Source organism: Tauraco erythrolophus, chromosome 7 (genome assembly GCF_009769465.1).
Source record: "Tauraco erythrolophus isolate bTauEry1 chromosome 7, bTauEry1.pri, whole genome shotgun sequence".
Taxonomy (NCBI): Eukaryota; Metazoa; Chordata; class Aves; order Musophagiformes; family Musophagidae; genus Tauraco; species Tauraco erythrolophus.
The window spans coordinates 49,578,982-49,605,037 of NC_141471.1; the positions used below are offsets into that span (position 1 = coordinate 49,578,982).

At 48.6% G+C, this 26,056-nt stretch overlaps 1 protein-coding gene across 1 annotated transcript; it reads right to left on the reverse strand.

Annotated features, from left to right (window-relative positions):
• Window positions 1-4,230: 4,230 nt before the first annotated feature.
• TGM4 (transglutaminase 4) lies at window positions 4,231-25,101 on the reverse strand. Its single transcript, XM_086615167.1, has 16 exons — window positions 25,025-25,101; window positions 24,206-24,368; window positions 19,257-19,455; window positions 13,845-14,090; window positions 13,599-13,705; window positions 13,161-13,290; window positions 12,386-12,504; window positions 10,860-10,967; window positions 10,152-10,326; window positions 9,495-9,633; window positions 9,132-9,235; window positions 8,033-8,284; window positions 7,020-7,367; window positions 5,503-5,672; window positions 4,873-5,009; window positions 4,231-4,372 (listed from the first exon to the last, which is right to left on the reverse strand). Exons 1-16 carry the CDS (start codon window positions 25,099-25,101, stop codon window positions 4,231-4,233), a joined length of 2,616 nt encoding a protein of 871 aa, XP_086471293.1.
• Window positions 25,102-26,056: the final 955 nt, after the last annotated feature.

Below are 26,056 nucleotides of genomic sequence, written 5' to 3' on the forward strand. Positions count from 1 at the left end.
GCAAAGCATCCTCCAAGATGTCAAGAGAAGCTTTCAGGTTTTTGGTTTTTTAAATAACTGCGTGTGCTGGAGGTTTAAGGGCTGTGTTTTTAACATACTTTGGGTGCCTTAAAAAATTCAGGAACAAGATGCAGCACTGGCAGAAGCAATGCAAACTCCAGAGAAAGCTTTATAAGTGATGAGATTCATAAGCTCCTTTTTGGACCTGTGACAACTGCTTTATTGAGCTTTTCTTACTTGGCCTTTAAGGAAAGTTTATAATTGTTGGATAGATCGGTCCCAGCTCCCAGACATGTGTCATCCTAAGGAGTTTGGTAAATGTTTTTTTCTTGCAGCCTTTTGGAGGGCTAAACAATAAGCTCTGTGCAATGGCCAGATCAGCCCGGCTCTAAAGATTTTCTTGAAAAACACATCCTTTTTAGCTCATTCCATGGATGTTGCCTCTGGATTGTGAAAGCTGCTGGTGCTCAGGACTTAGCAGAGGTGGGATACCAGGCTACAGCTGCAGCAGATGTGTGAGCTCGCCCTAGGTGTAATTCCTTTTCAGCATCAAAATATCTCCAGGGGTAAATTCTAACTCTCTGTGCTCGTGGGGCTGCCCAAGACTGGTGGGGCTTGGCTTGAGTGGTGCCGGGGCCAGCCAAAAGCAGGCAAGTATTGGCCAGGTCGTCCAGCTGCTGGGGGGGAGAAGCTTTCACCCAGGGGCTGTGGTTCATTGTGGGAACTGCCTGGCCAAACTGCAGCCTGGAAAGCAGGCAGCTGGGACTGTTTTCTGTGGTCAAGGAAGAGAGGGAGGCATGAGCTCCCTGCTGATGGAGGTACTGGCTCTTTCTCTTTGACTTATCTAATTTAGAAGTCTCTTCTTTTTTTTTTTTCTTCTTGATAGCCAGAGTTGGTTGAGAATGAATGTTGCCTCTTAATCTTACTGGTGTTTAACATTGTCCTATTCATACTGGCCATTCGCCAGGATTTTCTTACACTAATTTTGCAGCCAGCTCCTGGTGAACGTTGATGAACTTGCAGAAGGAACACGCATCGCTTGAGGAAGGCATCACTGCAGGTGGCAATAGCTGCAGCAAAATCATGCAGAGGTGATGCTGACTGCTGTGTTCAAATACGCTACAAAACTTGGCATGCTCCAGATGTCAGTGTTGTTTTAATTTAGACTGCTTCTCAATTGTTTTTTTTTATTTCCCATTGTCTCCCTTAGCTTAATTGTCAGTAAATTTTCCGGGTTATTAAAGACACGCTCCTGGTTTTCCCCCACAGGACACGCTTGATTTTATCTCCCCCTTCTCTGTAACGTGGACCAAAGAGAGTTGCTCCCTTTAGAAAGCAGAAGAAAGGAGTTTGGGGGATGAAAACATGGTATTGTGAAAGACCTACATGAAGTTTTTGTTATTTATAGAAGCAATACCAAATGGAATTAGTGCAAGATTTTCTTTTTTCTTTTCCCCGCCCCAAAAAGCATCTTAATTTGTGTTAACGATGTGACATTCAGGGCTACTGTGGAAGGATGAGATTCTCGCCTGGACTTATCCTCTGCCACAGCAGTCCCTTTTTCTGGCAAAGGGGCTAGAAACAAATGGAGTGCCGTGACTGCTAGGAGCACAGCTTGACTAAAACCCAGGGGATGTTTCCAAGCAGTTGTCCCATCCCCTCTGGTTGTCTCTTCTTTGTCGATGAAGAATAGATTTAGAAAAGAAATCAGTCAGACTTGTGTATTTATAAAAACCTTTTTGGTAAAGGGAAACACTCCGCATCTGGGGGGAACTGAGGTGTCCTCTCACGTCGTTTAGACGTGGAGTTTTCAATGTCTGCGCTCTGTGCAGCAGCACGGCAGTGAGGGAGGCAGCTCTTCTGCCTCTGCACCAGCCTGTGTCCCTCCCTGTCGGCATCCCCCAGGAAAGGGGCATCAGGGACATATGTAGATCTGTAAGGGATTTCCTATAGGGAACAACAGGGATGTTGAAGGAGGAGAAGCAAGAGTGCCTTTTTTAGCTCATGTTTTCTAATTTTGGCTTGCTGCTAGGCCTCTGCATCCAGTTCACATCCCTGCCTCCAGCACCATGGCTGCAGAGTGGGAACAGTGCTACCAGGTCCTGGGGGGAGAAACTAGTTGATGGTTAAAATTGCCTTGAGGCAAGTGCATGGGGGCATCAGCTTGGGTGAGACTCCCTTGCCCTGCGTTTTGGGGATGCCTCTCGGGACACGGACCCTGCTTACATGGCTTTGGGTGGACATGGACAGAGGCAGCATGTTTCCTCCTCCACTCTCAAACCTGATTCACCTCATCATGAGAACAGGCATTTGTTTCCCACCTCTCATGTTGTTCCTCGGGTGCTGGCATTTCTGGGCCTTTTTGTTTTTAATAGCTGAAACAGAAAAGCAGTGTGAAGAAGAGACTGAGAGCCAGAACAGATGTCTCCCCTCCTCCCACTGTGCAGTTACAGTCCAAGTGAGAGACAGGGACGTGTTCCTGTGCCCTATGCAGAGCCATGGGGAGCCAGCCCAGCCCCAGCTCTGGTGCCCCCCGGCACCTGATGGGGTGACTTGCGATGTCCAGCATGTTGGTTGTTCTGGTGTCTCTTGGCCGTTGGTCCCCTCGTTCCCCCTCTTCTTCCTCCCCTGCAACATCCCTGAACCCCTCGGTGCATCTTCTCTGTCTCGGTGTAGTGTGGCAACTGTCAGAAACCGCAAAAGCCTTCAAGAGCTGGAAAAAGTCTGTTTTATGCACAGCTCTGGCAGAAACCTCCTTCTTTAATGACTACCTAGTAGCTTGAGACCAAACGTGATTTTCATGGCATTGAAACCAAACCCCCTGTTTTCCTGCCCTTCCTTCCTTCCCTCCACGCGCCCCTTGCCCTCTGTTAAGTTGTGCCTTCATCATCAGGCCGTGCTGCTGCGGTCCCGGCTGCCTTGCCAGACTGTGGGGAAGGCTCTCTGTGAGAGTGCTCCGTGTGCTTGCAACCCGCTGGAGATCTCACCGCTGCTCCAGCACAAAGTGTTACTACGTGACGGACGAGGTCGTGGCAGACGTGGAAAGTGTTTGCGTGTTCCCTACCCCGTGTCTTCCATAGCAGGTTTTCTATGCAAGTCAAGAATTTGCATCTGTTGGAAAAAGATATATTTTGCTGTTTGTAACTCCTTTTTATGCCTCCGGTCGCTATTGTACTTATTAAAGAACTAATTCTTCATTCGCTGAGGCTGCCTGCTCCTCCCTTCCCTGCGGGTGCCACGCTTGAGCACTCGCCTTTTAAATAAGCAAAGCGATAAACCCCTGCCCTACACTGTGGCTCCATTTCCCCTGTCCTGGCAGAAGCACGGGGCAGCCCAGTGCCTGGCAGCTGCTGTCCCTTGCTGCGAGTGGGCTGGGGAGGTGCTGGGGTGTGCAGCTTGGCAGCGGGGCTGGGTGGTCTCCAGCTGGGCACAGCTGTTGTCCCCTTCGACGCAACTATGGCTGGAAGAGCTCCAGATGTACACCATCATCAAGGTCCTGTGTTTAATCCAGCAGCGTTCAGGGTGGAAGGGGAAGGATAGAGGTTATACGTTTCTAGGGAAGCACTGCTAATGGTGCTGGAGATGGTACTTCTTCCAGAAATGCCTGAAAACCCTCAAAAGAAATGGGGTGGGAGGGAAGGAAGATGTATGAAAAATGGTGTTTGGGGAGACTGAGGCAGCTTTGCTCTTTTTGTTGTCTAAAGCCAAAAAAGGTGCCTGCCAGTACGTTCCCCAGCTGGGAGGGAGAGGGAATTGCCTGGGATGGATTTGCTTAAAGTGTTCCTTAAGCTGCACAGCAGCCTGTGGTGCGGTGGGGTCCTTGGGTGGCCTCACATGTAGGACCATGGTGCTGCCAGCCCAGGGGGCCATGCACCTGCAAAACACCTCCCGAGCTCGCACCCTTTGCCGGCCAAAGCTGGCACCTTCATGAGCTCCGATCCCCAGCCTGGGGTGGGAACATCCCTCTTTGGGCACAGAGCCATCCCAACCAGGCGACACCTTACAGCCCAGCCACACGGTCGATTTTAACAATGTTTATTGAATCACAGTTAATGGCAATCAACGCAACTGCGCCCTTCAAGTCAGTTTAATTCCCGTAGCTTATCGGGATTTTTGCTCTTTACTTTGAGAGTACTTTCCAGTAATCAAGGAGGCAAGAAGGGCTGGAGACACGCAGCTGTGCTCCGTGTTTAGTGAGGCCTCCATTTACACGTTGCCAAGGCACCGATCCTACTCAACGATGGTGATGGCCTTCTCCGCAGAGATCCCTTTGACCTGGGTTGAAGTCAGCTTGGCTACCATCTTCTTCTCTCCTAATCTTGTCGGCGTGCATATTATTTCAGATTTAATGATCCTACCAGGCTTTACATCCCTAAGGAGAAAGAAAAAAACAGTCCCAGCATGAATTAATGGTTCTTATTTGCTGCTTTTGAATAATTTTGCTTAAAGAAATAGCCGCTGCCTGTGTTTAGGGTGTTTCCCTTCTCCGATGCCCAGCATGCAGCAAGCAGGGTTTGGCATGGCAATGCTGGCTGGTGGTCCCGGTGCTCCCTGGAACCCCTCCCAAACCGTCCCATACTGCTGAAACAGTAAATTCAGCTCTGAAGGAAGCAGCTGTGTTCACGCTGGCCAGTCTGTGCCCGGCATCACAGCAGGAATGGAGGGAGAGCCCCCATCGTGCCTGAATTCCCTGAGCACGCCAAACTCTGCGCAGGTCTTTCTGCCGCCGGGACTGAGCCCAAATGTGGCGCAGTCTCGAACGTGGCTTTCAAAGGACTGTGTTACTACAAATCCCCTGATTGCTTCTTCAGGGGAAATAAAAAAAAAGAAACAAAACAGAATTCTCCTTTCATACTGGGCTCACTGCCTTACCCCTCATCAAACGTTGCCATCTTAAATATGCCCAAGCCTTCCACCAGCAGCTTGCAGTTGTCCAGGGGCACATTCAGCTTGTTCTTGAAGATGAAGGCACAGGTGAACTCCTTGTTCAGTTTGGCCGTTTCTGGCATCTAGGAGAGGAGAGAAGAGAGAAACAAACCCAAATGCTGGGGATCAGAGAGGTAATAAAGATGCCAGAGCTGCTGGCAGTTTGCTCCTCACCACCAGCATGGTGGGGGACAACCCGTTATATCCTTCCCACCCTCCCACAGCACCGTGTGCTCTACCCTGCCGGCTGTTTTCCCAGCTCTTCTGTGGTTTCTCATCACGTTTTTCTTTCAGAAGGTAGAGCTGTGGGATTGGAGATGGGCCCTGTACAAACTGTCCTTTTCCATCCCCTTCCCTCCAGCAGCCCTTGCCTGCCCCTTTTATATGGAGCAATAAAATCTTCATTTTATGGCTGCTTTCAACCTTCAAAGGTTGAATAGCCAAATAAAACGCCGAGGCGTCTCAGGAGGCAGCTGTATGGGAGATCCCCCCGGCAAATGCTGACACCACCATGGTGTTACTGTGAGCAGGGCTTTAATCCCCATCCCTGAGGAGCCGGGCTGGCGGCTGCCTCACCTGGATAGTGATGGGGGGGTACTCAAATCTCATCGTCGTCTCCTTGGTGAGTTTGTCATTCGTGTCCTGGATCTCGGCAATGCCGGTGATGTGGATGAGCACTTCGTCTTCCACCGAGGCCAGTGTCTTCATGTACGTGTCAGCTGCAATTTTCAGAGGGACCTGTGTCTCTGTGAGAGAGAAAACACAATTTAGTGCTTCATCACATCTCCACCACCTGGACAGCAAATTTGGCTCCGGTGGCTGGTGCCTCAGGGTGCAGGATGAGGCATATTTGCTGAGACCATCCTGCTTTTGGGCAGACCTGGGAGTCCTGCGGGGTGAGGCCCCCACCTCGGTGGGTGGTACCCGGCACACGCAGCCCACGGGAAGGGTGGCTGAGCCCACAGCATCCCCCCACCAGGCTGAGTGCTGGCTTGGGCTCATACCCAGCATCTCGGCAGCCATTGTCCCCGGCTGCCCTGGAGCTCAGGAGGAGGCAGAGGAGCGTAAGGTTGGGTACATTTAAGCCCATGTCCCCTGGGGTTTCTCTGAGGCACTACTTGCTATAAAATTAGCTGCTTTCCTTTCACTTCAGATTTTATCTTTAATTGCCTGGACAAACATCCAGTGGATCAGGAAAGCCCTGGAATCAGCAGCGTGGGATCTTGAATGTTGCTTTAGCCGCAAGGCTTCCTGGCTAAAAAAAAAAAGCCTGTCCTTATCTCTAAATGTGTGTAGCTACCTTTGTGTCCTATCCTGCTGCTTTCTGACAGCCACAGTGTGAAAACACTCAGCCATCACCAGCAGCAAAGATTTTTTTTTTTTGGCATGTGTGACTCAGTCTTGGAATAAGCAAGTGCTGTTAATTATTCATCACTCATTAGTTCTCTTGTTTAGCAAATTTCAGTCATACATTACTGGGGATCAGAAATGCAACTCAGGTCACTCAAAGATATGCCATGAACAGCATACAGCTCTGGGGATCATCCAGGCAGGCAGCCCTGAGATTGAAATTTGCTTGGGTGGAGAATTCAGAAAATAACACTCACCAGCATCACCACCAGCTGATCAACATTAGAGCAGTGAGCACAAGAAAAAAAGAACAAAAAAAAGGCTGAAATTTCCAGCCATCTAAATCTTGTGAGGGATCTGACTCATACAGAGGCACCAAAGCCTGCAGCGGCGTCTTGGATGCTCACACAGTGAGGACGGCGGACAGACGCTCCAGCACACCTCGCTCGTGCTGTGAACACGTCTGCCTGCCCACGCTGATGTATTTCTAACCACCTCGCTGAAGCTGCAGCAGGGCTAAAGCCTTCATGTTTTGGGCCCTGCTACAGTGGATTTCCAGTCTAGAACTACGACTCCCAAATGCAGTAACAAGAGAAGCAGGTAACAGGCAGACGATTTCTGCTCTTCGTGCTGTAAAAGCCAGGCACTGACCTACATCGGAGCTATTACGCGCCAGCTCAAGTGAAACACCAGACTGCCACGGTAAATAGCCCATAGAACACAGCAAGCCTTTCCGTGCCTACCAGATTTGCCATCAAGCTTGATGGTCTCCTTGACATGTCCAAGGCTGGCCTCAACTTTCCCAGTATAGGACTGCAGCTGGCAGGAGCCAGCAAGATTGATGGTCCAGTTCCCAGGAGTAGAGGTCTTCACTGTGATGGCCAGTTCAAGGGGATTGCCAGGACACAAGGCTTCTTTATTGGTTATCTCAATCTGGAGCCCACTCTTGGAGACTGTCTCCTGTGAGACCCCAGGCTTGGGGTAGCCGGCATCCATGGGCACAGTTGAACTGAAGCGTGCACGAGGTACTATTCCTAAAGGGTGTAGGAAGGAGGAAGCTCTCCGTACCGACTCCCTTTCCTCTTTGGAGCCTGGATGAAAAAAAAGATAGGTGATAGTTGTATCTCAGTCTCCTACCCAGAGCCACCTTCCTTCTACTTATGCTTTTGCTGCTGGGCAGAGGGGCTGTCAGGGCACCAACTGCCTCCAGCCTCAGCTCAGGAGACCCTCTCGGTTTATGATACCATCAGATCTAACTGTAGCATTTTGAATGGGAAGAATTTCCTGAAAGAGATACTCTAAAATTTTTCAGCCTGAGATTTTCCTGCTCCTCACTGGGAAGAGTTTAACAGTCTCGCACAACACAGCTGGATCTGAGGCAGGCAGAACCATGGGAAGGTAATGTTTCGGGGTTTTTTTGTTTCCAGTATGGTCTGGGGAATGGAAAGACAAAAAGAACGAGAATGAAGAAATGAAGCAACAGTCAGTCACACCACTAGGTTGGTCACTCAGCCTGTGTCTTTCACTGCCTGCAAGCTTGCTCACATCTGTCCCTATAGAGCAGTCTATAGGTGTCACTACGGGCATGCAGATGCCCAGGGGCAGAGCTGCCTCCCCCAGGTCTCCAGGCCTGATCCGGGGTTTGCCACCGCAGCTACCGGTCTGGTTTTCTCCTGAAAAAAACACGTGTTGTGGGGTGATCTACACGGCCAGGGGTCTTCTCTTTGGCACTACTTTAGAGGATGGGGTCAGTCACCTTCAGGGAACTTGTACTGCGAGGTGATGTCTTCCCGCTTGTCCTGCCCCACGGCTTTTGTGCTGATGTTCACGCCAACGCCTTGGGTCTCCGTGCTAATCTTGAAGTGCTTATCCTTGCCGTTCACCTTCTTGACGAGCCAATAGACTTTGTCAGCGTTCACTTCCGCATACACAAACTTGCTGTCGAAGGGCAAATACACATCCCCTTCTCGGACACCCTTCACCGGGCATGGACCACACTGGAAAATACCTAGAAAATGCATTCAACACCATTTGCTTTTCCAAATATCAGCAGAGACTCCAATTTTTTTTCCACCCTCAAACCCACCGAAGCAGGACTCTGTGGCCATGGTATTTGACTCTTAGTAGTAAATATTCCTCCAACCCAGTGGTGAACTCCAAAAGCCCCATTTATCCCTTAGCTTTTGGGCTTTCTTATAGATGATCAAGGTATGGTAAGAGCTTTTATGTGTTTCCCCTGACTTAAATAATTTTAAGGTTTGAAAGTCATGGCTCAGTGATGGAGTCAACCTAGTCCAGCCACCTGTGTTTGAATTCCTGGCAATACCCCACTTTCTGCACAGCCTTGAGGATTCACGTTTTTTGTCCCGCCTCTGAATTCCCTGCATCTGTGCAGGAAGGATAGTCACTGATTTGGGCAGTCACTGCTCTCATTTACCAATGAACGGACTTGTGACTTCCTCAGGAAAGCTCTAAAGAAAGCATCTTTACTGGGGAAAGCTGTGGCACCTCTTACTACAGGCTGCTTTGAGTCCTCAACTTCACCAAAGAAATCAGAGGATGGTGGAAAGAGAAATTAGCTCTGATTTCCAGCTGTGCACTCTAACCTCTAAAATTACATTTGTGTCCCCACAGCATCCTACAAGGTTGGTTTTCTGCCTGCTGAGAAACACCATTCCTGCTGTCCTGGGCTGAAATGGCAGGAGTAAGACTTCCGGCTTTAGGATGTCACTGTCCAAGTGCATGAAGGTGTGCATGGGGAGTAGGTGCTTTGCTGACTGGGGACTGTGGTTTCCATACAAAATATCCCTGCCTCCCCTGTGAATTGCAGAAGAGCCTTTCTAGGCAAATCCTACCTTGACTTTGCTCCTGAGGGGTTGCATCGATTGCCTGCCAGCCATCAAACCCTGCCGGCAGGTCCGTCCGCTTCATCCAGACGTCGTTCCACACGTGGAAGTTCCTGTGTGCATTTGGGTTGGAAAGAAAAGGAGTGAGGTGTTACAGCCAGAAAGTCACGATCTCCTTTCTTAATCCTTAAGTAAGGGCAGGTTTAATGGGGATTTGCATTTAACCCTATGAAACCCCAGGCTTTCTCTCTCTCCTGGGCAGCAAACCCGAAGCAGTAGGGAAATTCTCAAGGGAAAGGCTCCTGGGGCTGGGAAACGCAGTGCTGCGGAGCAGCGTGGCGGGTAGGAAGAATTGGCCCCCTTTGGCAGTACCAGATAGAGTCGAAGGACAGCGAGTTCAGCTTTTCTCCAAATTCGTTCATGTAAATGTCGACTGTCAGGTTGTCATTCGTATCGTGTGCCGAGTCAAAGTTACTGACACACCGGGATGGGATCCCCAAGCAGCGCATGACTGCAGCACAGACAGACAAAACACAGGCACAAAATCACTCAGGTTGGTGGGCACCTCTGGGGATCGTCTCATCCAACCCCTCCTCTGCCCACCCAGGGTCCTCTAAAGCAGGTGCCCAAGACTGTCCAAATGGCTTTTGAATATCCCCAAGGATGGAGACTCCATCATCTCTCTGGGCAACCTGTGCCAGTGCTCCATCACCCTCACAGTAACAAAAGCTTTTTTCCCATGCTCAGACTGAACCTTCCATGTTTCAGGCTGTGCCCATCACCTCTGGTCCTGTCACTGGGCACCACTGAGAAGAGCCTGGCTTTGTTAGCACCATTTCCTCCCGTTGGGTATTTATGCACATGGATAAGATTCCCTGAGCTGTCTCTTCTCCAGGTTGGGCAGTCCCAGCTCCCTCAGCCTCTCCTTACACAACAGACCCTGCCACCTCCGGAGCGCTGAGGCACGGCAATTTGGCTTATTGGTGCGGTAAATAGGATATCAGAGAAGGGAGACAGTTCACTGTTTACCTGTAGTGAGGACTCCTGCAAAGACCCAACATTGACCATAAAAGACTGGCTTCTTCGTTTTGTAATACTGCTGCAGAATCGCGACGCTCCCGATCCAATCCATAGGGGAGGTCCCGTTGATGTAATTCCCTGACCAGTTCCCCAGCAGGACACCGCTGTCATCATTGGCATTAACCTGTGGCCACACACACAGGCAAAGGAGAAAAGTAAGGGGATGAGGCTGAATGAGGCTTAAACCCTGGGGTCTCTGCCCACCCTGTGGCTCCCCAGGTGCTTCACAGCCCTGTGGCACCCAGCAAGGCTGCTGGTGCTGGCTGGCGGCGCCCCTCGTTGGAAACCCTCCACCTGGATATCTCAGGAGAGGTGGCACTGCTACTCGGGGCAGCCATAATACATTCTGCATCTTGTATCCTAAAACCCAGAACTCCCAGGACGGCCCTACTGCAGAGAGCAGTTGCCCTCCCCAAAACACAACCCTGGGGAAGGACAACCGCCAGGGCAACTGCAGGTTTTGGAGATGAAGAGATGCTGCATTTCACTTGCCTCTCCCCTTCACCCAAAATGCCTCTGGCTCTTTCCTTGCAGTTTCCCAAAGGAATCCATTTCAGATGCATCCTGAAATGGTGTTCAAGGCCCCAAGGAAAGAAGAGCAAGTAAGAAGTAGAAGAGAAAGCTGGAGGGGCAAAGCCCTCTCTGAGAGAGGCATACCAAAGCAGACATGGCTCTGGACACCATCACAGGATCCTTTCTGTTGCTCAGCTTGAGTTTACTTTTGTCCAGCAGATCCATGCAAGTGTCCAAAATTAATTCCTCAAACTGTTTTGGAGAGAAAGTGGAGACATTTTAGGTACCACTCTAAAACAGAATTAGCTCAATCACTACAAAGTCTACCTACGTACTTGGAGGAAACTGTCTGACTAGTCCTAACTTCTAAACTTTCCTCATGATATTGAATTTTCAAGCCTACAGGGCTTCCCAAAGCTGTTCTCTCCAAAGAAGGGCTTAAACAAAAACCCACCTTGGTAGAAAAAAGTCTGTCTCACGTGTCATGCAAACACAGCTGGAACCTGACCCAGCAATCTTGACTCCTCTGAGTAGTCCTAAGTCACCTATGTCCTCTCCCTGTAGCTTTGCAAATTACTCACAAAAGTAATGAAAATTTAAGAGTGCTACAGATACTCAGTTCTATTGACATAGGTACAAAATGAACCCTGGGAAAAAAATAAGGAACATAAATGCAGATTATTACAGCAAAAAGATTTCTAATTAGCAATTATCGATAAAGCTCCCTTAGGTCCAATTCACAGAGATGTCAAACATCTGATCCGATGAATCTTGGCAGAATATCAATATCAATTCTCATTGCTTAATGGCAGGATAAATATTAGGATAGGAACAGCCCTATGGACAATGCCATTTGGCCCCGTCATGGAAAGGGCATCAGCACAAGCACTTTTGCTGGGCTATCTCCATCTTGCAGCTTGAAATGGCAGGCATAAAACAAAAGAGAAAGAAAAAAAAAAAAGAAAAAAACCACCCAGACTCCAACATTTCTTAGTGGGGAAGTCTGTCTGGATAGGGTGCGGGATGCTCTGTTTGGGTGCCTGTGTGCTTTGTACCGGGCACAAATAAACCTGCTCTGGCATCCACCTCTTATCTCCAGCCTATCAAGTTTGTCGTTCCACTCCGCTGGAGTTATCTCAGAGGCAGCAGAGAGGAACACCCTTCCTGAGCGCGCGGGCTGATGGTGCCTTGCACCCAGCAGCTCGCCTCGCAGTCCGTGAGGGCACTGCTTGAACAATGACAACCTCTGCCAGGACTTTTCCTCTATATTTTCCCAATCATGATGCAACAGGCAGATCATCAGATTTTTCAACCCTCTCTCCACAGTTCATGAGCTGGTTACTGACAGCTGCTGCTGTTGCATGGCAGCGGGGAGGACTCCTTACCGGAGTCTTTTCAACCAGAAATGCTCCATCCCCAATTTCCATATCCTTTGCCAGGGGTCTCACTACGTGCCGTTAAACCCCGTTCTCATGCTATGGCTGGGGAAAATACTTAAGCATGCAGATGCACATTACTCCAAGCAGGTGAGTTCTCCCAGTGAAGCTGGCAGGATTATTTGAGTGCTTTGAGCTACTCACAAGCTTGAATTGTTTATAGGCCTGATTCATGGAAACGAACGCCTAAGGGAGAAAGAGCGTAATAACACCAACAAGACAGCTGTGTTTTACCTGCCCGAAATTCCAGGGTCTATTGTATATGCTGTATGCAGACCCAACATAGATGTAGCCTGTATCGTTGAGCACGTACTCGTTTCTCTGTGCCTCATCAGCCAGGAAGACGCTATCACCTGGAGAAAAAAAGCCCTGAGATGTTAGGTGGTCTGCACACACGCTATACAAAATTTTCCCTGGAAAGTTAAACTCGGGGAGCTGGTGGTCTGCAACATTCATATCAAATGATGACTGTGCAGCACTCACTTGTTTCTCTATAGTGGAAGAATTTCCTATAAGGTTACTCTTTATTTTACCCCTGTAGGACTGACTACTGCTATATAACCATTGTTTTATTTTAGCTAAATGCTTCTTTCTGAACAAACACTTTAGTGGACTAGGTAGACAGCAGTGAGAACTGGGGGGCTGATGCCAACCAACAATAAATAGTTTTTTTTGTCTGGTTATTTTTTTTCCTGGATTTTAAGCCAACCCAGTCCTCTCAGGTAACCTTTGTGCTGGCCCGGGAAAACAGAGTGGGTGCCACAGAGGTGCAAACGGAGGTGACAGAGACAATGATGTCCCTTAACCGGCCATGGAGAACTCCTCAGCAAGGAGTTGGCTTATTGCTATTGTCTAACTTCCACTGGCTCCGTGAGAACACTGCTTGTGGTGTTCTAGGGAGAAAAAGCAAGGTATGTGGGAAAGAGAGGAGGAAAAACGTGAGAAGAAGCCCTCCCAAGGACAATCCCTGGCAGCAGTAATTATCACCCCTGTCTGCTGGACCACTCACCTTCGCACCAAGGATTGAACAAAAGGTAGACGGCACCGTCTTCGGGCTTGTAAATGTTAGTCCCAGTCTTCACGTTCAGGGTGTATTTTCCCACTGGGGCCCAGGGCGAGCTGGTGACAGACAGCAGGCACTGGGGAGGCGACAGAAGAGACAGCATGATGGACCCTCCACCGTGGCCACAGGCACAGCACAAGTACAGCACGAGCATGGAAGGTGGTGGCCACGGGAGTGCACGTGGGGGAAGAGGGATGGTGCGCACACTGCGTGTGCCGTGGGAGAGCAATGAATTTAACAGGGCAAGGCTGCTGCCCACTGAAAATTACAGGGCTGAGGGAAAGCAGAGTGGAGTTATGAGGACTTGTTCTATTGCTCCCAATGGGCTCAGTGTTGCCGCCCTCAACCATTGCCCGGTGCGGGAGCACAGCCCACAGGCTCTACCTCTTTGCCGCTGTGCTTGACAATGGAGATTTGCCACCCGCTGAGGTCTGGCTCACGCCTCGGGTTCAGCGACATCAGGGTCCCCCTGATTTTCATCGGCTTTTCACCTGGAAACAAACCCAACATGAGATGCAGGAGGGTCGCACAGGTTTGCAACAACTGCACAGCATCGGGTGGCAGGAACAGGCAGCCGGAGGCTGCTGGTGCTCTCCCGCTTTGCCTGATGGCCACAGAAGGGGGACTCACCGATGCCGAAACGCAGCGTCAGCTTGTCAGTGGCCATCAGCTCCCTGCTGAAGGCAAGCTGGATATTAAAGGCTTGTCCGCGCCGCACCACCAGCTTCTTGATGTTGTACGCATCCGTGTGGTGCAAGCGGCAGTTCTGGCTCTTGAGAAAGTCAATCCCAGTGACCTTCAGATCAGTCCCTGGAAAGTTGTTAGCAGAGATGGAGAGAGAAAAAAGAGAATGGAGTTGATGGTAAATTGCTTCTTCTTAATGGAGCCCTGTGTGTCATCAAAACATCAAAGCGTTCAGTGGTCTAGCACAAGGAATCACACCAAAGATTACCAGAGCTACTGAATTGTACAACTGTTTTTATATATATATGTGTATATATATACAAACACACACAATACTATACTATACTAACTATATGTATATATAAACACTATACGTATATACACATATGCTATACAACTACACTAGCTATATATGGACTTTTTACAAGGGCGTGTAGTGATAGGACAAAGGGCAGTGGCTTTAAACTGAAAGAGGGGAGATTTTGATTAGATACGAGGAAGAAATTCTTCATTGTGAGGGTGGTGAGGCACTGGAACAGGTTGCCCAAAGAAGTTGTGGATGCCCCATCCCTGAACATGTTCAAAGCCAGGCTGGATGAGGCTTTGAGCAACCCGATGTAGTGGAAGGTGTCCCTGCCCATGGCAGGGGGTTTGGAACTAGATGATCTTTAAGATCCCTTCCAACCCAAACCATTCTATGATTCTATATATAAAAATATAATATAGTATAGTATGGTATCATATAATAGAACATTATATAATGTAATGTAGTGTAATATAATATAACATAACATAACATAAACACTTAGCATATGTATACAGAGATATAGAGACAGTCATGTTGCTGGGCTGGGTTACAGAGGCTGGTGGTGGTGAGCATGCTGCAGCGATCCACCCGGAGCAGGGACGAGCTCCTGCCTGAGTGGCTGGGGCGTGCCTCTGCCTCCCTCTTTTGCTGCCAAGGGAGTCTGAGGGATGTTTGAGCTCTGAGGTGGCCTTGTGTGAGTGGGGAATGAGCAGCTTGAGGACTGTCATAGTGATAGGAGACATAGCATGAGGATTTCAGCCTCTGCTGGCAGCTGGGCACCCAGCTGGCAATCCAGCCCCTCCAGGCATCAGAGCTGCCCACGGCGCTCCCCTGGGGCTGCTTCCTCAGCAGCCAAAAGGCTTCGAATGGGATCTCACTGCTTTGGAAATCCACGTCTGCTGGCCCACTGCCTGCCCTTGCACGCTGCCATTTGGCCGTGGGGACCGGCAGCTGGGAGCCAGCTCCACAGCATGCCACGGGCCAGGGAGATGGCATGGCTGAAAGTTTTGTTGCAATACTGAAAGTCTTGCTTCTGCAAAAGTCTTGCTTCTCCCTTGAAAGTGGAGTGGGGATAGTGCATCCACATCCCATCCCCACAGCTGCTGCGGGGCACGGGAGCCCACCAAAGGTCCTGACCACCACAACATCCCCGTGGGCAGTGCCCATGGTCCTGCCACGTCTCTAAGCCCTCTCCTCCTTGCCCCCATCTGCTCAGCTGCTTTGCTGGTGGCACCTCATCCAAGCCAAGGCTGTGACAGCACCTCCCGTTTGTTGCATGCCTGTGCCTTGCCAAGCGCATCATGCATCAGCTCCTTGAGTATTACAAATGTTTCTGCAGTCTTGCAGGTATTAAAATAACAGTAGTAGTAACAGTAGTAGTCCTAGTAGTAGTAATATGGACAGGTGAAGAAAGCATTGCTTGCCAAGGCACGTTCAGAGGTGACATTCCCAAGCAGTCCCCACCTGGCACAGCAGCTTAAAAATTAAACCTCACTGTTGGTATTTTATCTCAGTTTATTTCCCTCTGATCAAAGACTAGCCTTATATTAGCATTGAACACATCCTTCATGATTATTGAATAATAACGAACAGTAGCTTTAATTGCTCCTTGCAAGATGTAGCACACATAGTCAAGCTGGAAGTGAACTGAATATGCCAAAATTTGGCTCCTCTCGGTTGCTGAGATCCTCAGTCTCTGGGATGCTGTGAGTCTGGAACATGGAACTCTTCAGGACTCTGAGGATGATTCTTTGTATTTTCCCCTCAAAAATTAGTCCCAAATAATATCACAACTCTCATTAATGGACTGCTTATGGAAATCTGCATATGTGAATCTTTGCAAGTTTTGTGGTGGGGTTTTTTTGTGGTTTTGTTTTTTTTTGTTTTTTTTTTGTTTTTTTTATCCCAAGGGCTTGGGATAAAACAACCCACGTAACCAAAGGCACGTCTCGGGCTGGGAGCCGGCTGTGCTGTAGAGGTGCTGCCTGTCTGGGGGGGATGCTAAATGTGGAGAGCAGAGCACTATAAAGTATAGTATAATATAGTATAGTGTAGTATAGTATAGTACAGTACAGTATAATATCATATCATATCATATTGTACTGTAATATAATATAATGTAATGTAATGTAGTGAAATATAAATGATATAATACGATATGATACGATTTGATTTGAGGCAAGTGCTCGTCCCTGCTCTGGGTGCAGCACGCTCACCACAGAGCACTGTCCCCCTTCATGCCAACTGGTGCTTTTACCATTTGACTTCAGCAGTTTTGGACTCCAGCAAGAGCCCCTGCCAGATGCCTCACTCCCATTCATTCCCAACACAGCAGCTGATTTTGTAAGACATGGCATTTAAAATCACCGACTCCCGGGCTGCTCTCTGCTCCTGCAACTTCGGATAGGAGCAGGGCTGGGAAAAGCCCTGGCACCTCTGTGCCCTGTGGCTCACGGCTTGGGGCTGGGCGTAGGAGTGGAACTCTGAGAGGCACAACCCGGTGATACACCTAAGCAAAGAGAAAGCCCTCAGCTTTCAATGAAGACGGGGATTTGGGGGTTACTGTGTCAGGCTTTGGCAGGCTGGCCAGGTGTGACGGGGAAAGCTGGAGCATGCCAGAACATGACCAAGCTATATTTCTTCCAAAGTGTCTAACCTGTCTTGTACCTGCCTATTAAATATCCTTAAAGGATAAACTCCATGTAAAGAGTAGGGAGTAACAATACCACAAAAGCACTTGGCTCACGAGTGATTCAGATGAAGATATGGGAGAGTCAGGAAATTTAAAACTGCTTATGGTAACTCAGAAATTAGCAAGTCAAAGGCATAATGGTTCAAGGGATTAGTTTGCAAAATATCTTGACAGATTCCTGCGGTACCACGCAACCGTGCTAACTTGAGTATCAACAAGAGCCATCCCTAACATCAAAGAGGCTGAAATCTGCTGGTAGCTGCTGTGGTATGAGATGCCGCAGGCAGGGCTGGAGCCAGGGCAGGCTGAATTTGGTGGCATGCCTCCCGTTGTGACCTGTGAAGGGCAGCGCGGGTCGTTGAGTAAACTGACCTGACCGCCCAAGGATCCCCACCAGGTTACTACCTGAGTGTATTTCTTCTTCGTAACTATATAAACAGTATTCATCTTAATCACGTATTACATAACAGTTATCAGTGGTACAGCAAATAGACTTAAAATTGACCATAACCTTTCATCAACTGATTTCACTTTTGAGCACTTTTTGTTTGCTTGCTGCCTGCCAGATGCCAACCTCAGGCTGATGTTTTGCGCAATGGGGTTTGTGCGTGGGTATATGCCAAAAAATTTCAGCTGAAATTGCTTAAGCCTCTTGAGAAGGATGAAGGGAAGCACGTCTTTGTCAGCATTAACAAATCTCCAGCCACCAAAGCAGCTCAACCTTGTTCCTTACAGAAACCCTGGAGCTGGGCTGAGAAGCTACCAGAAAACAGCCCTGCTGATGGAAGACGGCTATGGAGGGATGCGGGAGCTGAATGCATAGGATGGCTGTGGGAAAGGGCCCTGTGGAATGCATCCTTCTGGCATTCCTTAGCTCAGGGACTGCATCTCCATCCCCTATTTCTGGACATCACTGATGTTGAGGATGCAGAGAGAAAAACCGCAGAAAACACCTGCCTTGGAATGTGCCCTGACAGTGCAGAGCATGGTGCCAAAGACCTGTCCCCACGCAGCGCCGCCCGTCAGTTACGATTTATAGCAGCGCTGAGCATGCCAAGAACGTGTCCACCCGCGGGACGGAGGCTCGAGGTGCAAGAGGCAGCCCTGGCTGCGCTTGCTCTTGGGGCAGGCCAGAAACAAACCCAAGTCCTGCCAGATAACTTTTTCCTTTTTTTTTTTAGAAGAAATTTCAAGACAGTATTTTTATTTTTATCTCCTAGTTCCATGATTTATCCCTTCTAGAGCTCCTTCCTACACTAACCCAGTGGCCCCATCGCTTCCAACCTCAATGGGAAGACAATCAGAGCTTTGAGAGCACAGCGATCATCCAGAACAAAAATGGGGACATGATAACATACAGTTACTTTGCACTGGTAAGGATCTGGGGCCTTTTTTCCATGAGGATGAGGTGATGGTGTTTAAAAAAATATATTAATATGGAGCAGAGCATTTATAGTGTGCCTGACTTCAGTGGGAACAAGTGCTGCTCAGAACGACAAGAGGGAAGTGAGATGGGAACTGTAGTTCTGCAGAGAGCAAAATTTGGACACCTGCATTTACTCCTCATCCTTACCCAACCTCCAGCAAACACTCTCTCACATCCTAGAGACATGAGATCACATCCCAAAGATGCTGCTGTTCAAACTTCCCGGAAAATTTCAGCTCATCCACACCCAGAGCACAGAGGTGTGAAATGGAAGGGCTCGGAGCAATGTCGAAGGACACTCTTCCCCTGCTGATGGCTGTAGAGACTTGCTCCTGACTCTGCTGCAGGCACCATCCAGCTGCTCAGCTACACCCCAAACCCCAGGGGTTTTGGGTATCCTTGAGGTTAGGCTGGCCTCAGGAGTACAGCCAGCAGCGGTGGTTCAGCAGCTGCTACAGGAGTGACTCAGACACCTTTCTAGGTACGTGTGGCATTGCCTGACAAAAGGGCAGGCAGGATGGCCGTGGGATGGAGTTCAAGTCCAAATAAATCCCCTTTTCAGTTATTTCGACACTTCTGTCAGATGGTATCAGCCATCACTAAAAAGCAATAATCTACACAATTAAGTAGCTAGAAAGAAAAAAATTCCTTTCACCTTAACACAGAACAAGTTTAGAAAAGCTGCATTTCTTTCTCATTATCACTGACAGAGCCAGATGTCTACAGGTTGATGAAAGTGAGTTACATTTTTCATTTGGTTTACCGATCCATCAAAACCTGAATTCACATATCCAGAGCAAACTTACCCTCACGGGCCATGGTGTCACCCACGGCAGTCAGAGGTGTGAGAAACCCTCCAACTCCGCTGCCATCCTCCCCACAGGAGTGCTGCCAAACTAACACAGGCTATCGTGTCGAGCTTTAAAAACTTACCAGCGTTATCGCCCATGGTTCTTGTCAGCGTTGCGTCCCGAGGTGCCTGCGATGCCAGCAGCTTCTGAGCTCCTGAGTAGCCTTTGCCACTTGCTTCTGAGAGTGGAGAAGGAAGGGAGACTGCCCTTTTTATCAGTGTCTCGCTCTGAGGTGTCAGCAGGTCCACTGCCAAGGGGTGGTGTTTAGAGAAAGGAAGTTCCTGTGGAAAAAAAAAAAATGACTAGAACTCCCTCTGCACATAGTCAGACTCTGAAAAACAGCGAAACTTAAATCCCGACTCACATGGAAGGTGGATTTGCACAATCAGATGACAAGTGGACAGACCCTTCACTGACAAACTGTAAAATCATGGGCTAGATGAGTAACAAGAATGTACCTGGGCCCTAAGATCCAGGTTACTGGGACTGCAACTGGAGGGCTAACTTTACAAGGCAGCCCACAAACATTTAATCCTTAGGAAGACACTTTCCCATTAGGACCAGTCTAACTTTCTTTGAAGTTAATGAGATTTTTGTCATCGCATTTGATTCAGCAGTACTTGAAGCTGTGGGCTAAAATCCAGCATTTACGTGTGTGGGTTGGAAAGCCCAAGGACCCTGGCACCGGCCCACTCCCCTTGGGGTCAGGCGCATGCCAGGGGGGATAGCCCACTGGAAGCACCGGGTGGGAAAGAGGAGAAACAAGCCATGTCCAGGAGGAGCAAGAAACAGGGTGGATCAGGAGCTGTTTGCTGGCTGCTCTTTGCTGACAGCTGCACCAAAGGTCTCTGCCCAGGAGATGGCTGGACCCCACATACTCCACTGCCATCCTCAAGGTGACCAAAGATGGAGAGATAAGTCTACCTCACAGAGGGGAGTGCTGGTGGCACACAGGCCAACAGCAACACAAGCACAGTGGCCAGAAAGAGACAGAAACATGTCCCCAGATACTCAGAAGTGAAGAGGTGGCTCAGCTGTGGGAGCAGCCTCAGGCCCCGGCACATTCCTTCACGGCAGCAGCCCAGGGTCCAGCAAGGTAGGGTTCAGTCTGCAAGACTGGTGAGTCTAAATGGAGGATTTCCCTAAACAAGATGTCCCTGTGGAAGCGTTCAAAGGCACTGACTTTCCTCCCTCAATTCAGGTAGCTAGGTATTTACTTTAGGACTGTTTCATTTGGTGCTGAAACGTCAGCGCAAGCTGGGTGCCGAGTTAGCAGATCCCACCCTTCGAGCATGTCAGTGCTTGCCAGCAGGGGTATGTCAGATGTCCTTACTCGAGAGCATGACTGGCACATCCCAGGGCACTGAGGGGTCAGTACACATCTATAATCTCACAGGACATCTGTATGAACATCTGAACTGCCAATGTTCTTAGCAGACAGAGCATCACTCACCATTCAGCACTGGACAATGTGCTGGCAATTACATATTTCACTATTGACCAAACCACGACAACCCCAATTTACCTTTCAGTGTTGCTTTCACTCTGCATTTCTTTCGTCCTGGAGGGTGAAAGACATTATTGTTTAGAACCAGCATGAGGTGAAGTAAAGTATACATAGAATGTTGGTACAATCACATAACCAATAATACATGTAATCTGAACATTTACGATGTATATTACTGGTTTCCACTTCATTGCAGCAACTGAGTAATCCACTTCACCTAAAGTCACTGACAGTAGCTTTCTAATCTAGTCTCAACCTGTTATATAGATGTATCATTCCATGCTTGGTTGGAGGCAGCTTACTTTGTGTTGACACTACAGTCCTACAGTAAAAACTACAGATTTTTGCAAAGAGGAATGGGTTGATGTCGGTAATGCTTTGCTCCTGAAAAAATTTACGTAGATGCATGCTGGAGGGTCAGCAGAGGAGGCAGGGTGTGTGCTCACCAGGAACAGTCACGTTTCCAGTCCTATAGGGTTTTGCAAAAGGCTGATTTCAACAGTGTGCATGTTCTGACCCTGACTTCGAACCTCAGAGTTCAAGAGTGTAGAAGTTCTACAGGGTGAACCTTCTGCCCTGCCATGAACCTCGTCCATCTTGGAAGGTGGCTGACCTTTTCACTGTCTACAGGATTTTTTGGTTTATGCCAGCAGACAGCATCTAGCTTTCAGTTCTCCTTTCACCTCGCACAGCTGCTGGTCTTGCCTGCTCCCATTATGTTTTCCTATGCACTGGTAGTATTTCAATTCAACCGCACTAAACTTGGCATATGATACAACAGCCCTACAAGAGCTTCCTCCCCTGCCTCGTACAAGCTCGCCCTGCCAGGAAAGGCCATTGAACTGTAACACCCTCCAGGACAAGGGTTGCCTTGTTGGCAAGGTCTAAGAAAAGGGATTTCAACCTAAAACTGCAGGAATGTTTTGCATCACCATGGGTTTAGCTTGTTTCATGATGTCAGCAGGTGATCTCTGTCCTGCCTGCAGGCAAATCTCCTTTTGTCTTTGCTGGCTAGAGTGGCCAGAGTGGCTGGCTGTGGTTCAGCAGTGTGGCTTTTTTTCTTCCTCCTTTGGAAAGCTACGAAAAATACCAGCCCGTTTGATTTTTTTTTTTTCCCCAAACAGTTTCAACAGTTAATCACTTCAATCCATCTCATAAAAGTATACTCTTCTAATCAAAAGAAACAGGAGATGTTATCTTTTTCACAGGCAATCTCCAGCCTATTAGCAGTAACTTCAGCAACTCACTTCCCAGCTTGCAAAATCAGACACCAGAGGCTATCAGCCTTATCTGCATCTGTATGCTGCAAGGTAAGTCACCTTATTAGCTGGCATAAGAAGGTAACAAAATGCAAACAAATAAAATCAGAATTCCCAAGTGGCTGCTCCCCTATTTACAAGCTTGCCCTTTGTCTTAGGTTTTGTTTATTTTGTGTATCAAAATGACAAGAACAAGTCAAAGTTCCAGAGCATGACACAGATACTGATGCCAACTAGGAAGGACATGAAGCGCAACCCAATCCTTAGCTTTACGGTTTTACTCACTTGCGACCCCATATCTAGTTATGGAGAAGTTGCCTTTTATAACAGTAGGGTACTGACCTACATGTTTTATAACCATCTAAGTCTTCACATTGTTTGTTTTGTCTTTTTTTTTTTTTTTTAATACATCCAGTCAGAGTAACACTCAAAATACAGATCAAAAGCACCACAGGTTTCCTTTTCGGCACTCTGGAAAGGTGGACTAATCCTTCCAGTTACCCTGCAACGTTGCTCCAAGGCGCCAAGGAATGAGTGATGCATCCACCAAGGTACACATACATACAGACCACGTCGGGGTCCTGAGGGGCACCACGGCGAGAAGGTGCCTTCCATTGACCACAGCAGGACAGCTCCCACATGTAACATCTAGTATGTGTTGAGTCCTTCCTGAATCACGGCCTAGGTAATGGTAAGTAATGAAAAATCTTGGGGGGATAAAAAGAAAAAAAAAACACCTCACAGATGGACAACAGCTGAGGGTCTGGTTCATCTCTTTTGAGCTGGACCTTATTCGAGGTGCTATGTTAGTCTTCCCCTCATCATTTCATTACACTTGTATCTTGGTCATTAAGAATTTCAGAGTAGTCAGATGCATCTCATCCATGTAATGATCTGGACATGTTGTGCTCCAGTTACTCTGAAAGGAGCGTTGATCTCATCGCTTCTCACTCATGTACACCAACTATGGGCCCAGGCAGTGGCCTGTCAGCTATGGCCTGAAGCCATCCTGTGTTCCCACCAGGCAGATTCTCTTCTAATCTTGCATGAGCCAACTTGTGGCAGGTAATCGGTGTCAGGAGTTGATGCAAGTTTGCCAAGCCCAGATCTTAACTGATTCCAAGTCATCTGGCCCCAGCTACCTGGTAATGAGTTTTTCACAGGCAAATACCAGAGAAATGATTGAAGCCAATAAAATCATTACAGAAATTCCATTGTTTCCTTCTCACTGAGCCTTGAAAGGTTTTTGGACCTAAAGTAAAGGATGTAGGTGACTAGCTTTGGGCATTTACCTCCAGAAGAAATGAAAGCCATATTGCTCTGTGCCGGAGCCAGCACCACTCAGGGAGTCTGCTCCTGAAGAAGGCAAAGACAAAGATAAAACAGATATACCAAAAGTGGGCTTATGGCCTTCCGGTCCCTACTCAGGCAAAATGCTCTTACGTAGCACTTTCCCTGCCCTGGAAGAGAAGTCCTGTGGCCATCACAGGAAATTGAGGTTTTAGGCCAGGTCATCTTGGAAAAATACAGAGCTGCTTTAAGAGCAACTCGAAGCATCATAATGTTAAAATATCTTTTCTGGTTATTTTTTAAGCCCCCTTTTCTCCTTCCCTGGCTGAGATGCAAGAGACAAAATTGCAAAATCAGCCTAGATACAGGGAAGCAACTACATGTAAAGGTTGAACTTGGGATGTCAGTACTATGACTGTTTGACCTTCAACTCTGGTACAGCTGTTGCACTGGAAACACCAAAATAGCCATGCTCCAGTGCTGAGAAGATTATGTTATGTATTGGATTAAATGACTCAGGACAAGGTACTTCTGCTTCTCGGCAAAACACTTCCTTCAAATTTTGTGCAAGAAATGACAAAAGAAGATCTCCATTGTGTCACTTCTTCCAGACAGCAGCTTTTTTTCTTAAATAAAATTGCCTCCTTTTTGAACCTGAGGAACTTACCAGTGTCTGCTGCGTCCTGCGGTCAGGAGTTCCTCAGCTGAATGACACACTGTAGGAAAACGAAGCTCCTCTGGCTTTGAAGCAGTGGCTTGCTAGCTTCCCTTGCAGTCCTCGTCCTTGTGGTAGAGGAGACAGCCAACAGCTATGCCAGCTTACTTTCTCCATGCAACTCACGGTCTTCTCAGTTCCTGTTATGAACCACCACTGCCTCTTTTCCGCACTGAACAGTCCTAGCCTGCTAACTCGCTCCTCACACCTTCATCACACCCTATCAAGAGACCCGAGATGGGTAGAAGGACCCCCCACACCATGCGATCCCGCAGCGTGTGCTTGGAAAGGGTCCAACGGGGCGGGTGCAGTGACTCCAGGGCCGTATCCACCCTGCTGTCACGGACCCATGAGCTAGCTTTGAGGGCCCATGTGTGACCACACTGACTGACTGCAGTGTGGACACACAGCCACAGACTACACCTAAAGCAAACAATATGAAAAGGTACAAGAAAAAATAAAGCAAATGAGGGCTGCAGAAAATAAATGGTAAGGGCAAGCAAATCAATAGCGCAAATATTGAATCAGGGATGAAATAGTTTATTCATATATTAAAAACTGCTTCAGAGAACAAGGAAAATACTGACAGAATACCTTCCCACCTACAGGATATGTGTTTGGTTGCACACGTCTAGGTGAGAAAACAGAAACTTGCATGCCAGTGTCTTCAAGTAACATTTCTTTCTGCAGGGGTGGTGTCACACCTTCTCCCACCTGTCTGTGTGGGGGTGCATGTGTCTAAATACATATAGATGTACATGGTCTACAGACTACAGGTCAGATCATGCCATGCCACATCCCCACCAGCCAGCAGTGTGACTGAAATCACTACGTGGTGTTAAGGGAGAACCTGCCTAGACCAGGAGGATTTGCAGGAAGGAGATGGTCCTGCGCAGTGCTGGAGATCCAGCTTACATGTCATATGGGAGCAGACCCAAAGCACGGTGGGTGCAAAGACTTTGGCCCACCCCTGGACATGTGGATGTCACATGCGGTAGTCTCCTTGGTATGGTGGGACTGACTGAGGGGAGAGATCTGTGGCTGTTTGTCCTGAAAAGCAATCAAGCCAGCATGCTTACCCCTCTTTTCCAGTGTCCAGGCTGTTGTCCTTCCCAGCAGCACAAGATGCTCTCACCTTGGTGGGCAGCTGGACCATGCCCACCAGGGTTTCTTAGAAGGCATTTTCATGCACCCCTGGTTCCTGGCAGAGCCTTGAGTTGCTTAACTCAGGAGCGTCCTGAAGAGAACGAGTCATTCAAAATACTTCCTCTTCGGATGAGGAAACCATAGCTTGTCAGGAGATGTGGCATTTGTAATGCCTCGTCCTTCCCTGGGGCACTGCTCATTTCTCTCTACCTGTTGCCTTAACTGACTGAAAGCAATTAGTTTGGAAGCCCTGGCTGATGTTCAGACTGTGCAAATGCACCAAGAGCAGGTCAGGGTGCCAAGCAGAGTTGCTCAACTCATCTCTTGCTGCAAAAATGAAGAGGCTCCACTTGTGTCAGGGGAGGAGGCGAGTTGCTCACGCGGCCAAGCCTCAGCCGCAACTCCCAGAGTTGGGACAAAACCCCAGTCTGTAGGGGCCTCTGAGCCAAGCGGGATTGAGCAACGGGTTCAAAAGGTACGTGCCTCCAAAAAGCGGTGGTACCATCTGCCACCACACCCCACTTGCTAAAGCTCTTTCCAGCCCTCCCATCCCACCTATTTCCACTGTCGCAGGGGAGCCTCAGTGCTGTGCAAGACCGGCACAGGGGTGAGCGGGGTGTGCATCACCTCCCCCTGGCAAAATGGGAATGGAAGGCCCAACCCAGGAGCTCCCCAGGCATTAAACCAACACCATCAATCCCTTCAGGATTTCAAGGGTGTGCAGCAGCACTGGGAGCTGCTTCGGAAGTCCTGGCAATTAGCACAGCTGTTCATAGCCACTTTTCCTTAAACCCCCAGGAAAAATGAAAACAACAAAGAAGGTTATTGAACAGTCAGAAACCAAAAGGTTTCCTTGGAGAGTGAACAGAGTGGCTGGTTGGTTGCTCAGCAGGGTAAAAAGCGTCCTGTGTATGTCAAGTGCTGTTACCGGACACAGGTCACTGTGGTGGTGCACACAGCTGCAG

What these genes read in the sequence shown, in the direction of transcription:
- TGM4 (XM_086615167.1), bottom strand. Translation starts at nt 25,101, where the DNA reads ATGGTCCAGCTGCCCACCAAGGTGAGAGCATCTTGTGCTGCTGGGAAG. An exon ending in GACCCTGGAATTTCGGGCAG is followed by an intron (nt 10,968 to 12,385) that starts GTAAAACACAGC and finishes TCTCCAAAACAG; the next exon opens with TTTGAGGAATTAATTTTGGA. An exon ending in CTGTCCTTCGACTCTATCTG is followed by an intron (nt 9,236 to 9,494) that starts GTACTGCCAAAG and finishes AAATGCACACAG; the next exon opens with GAACTTCCACGTGTGGAACG.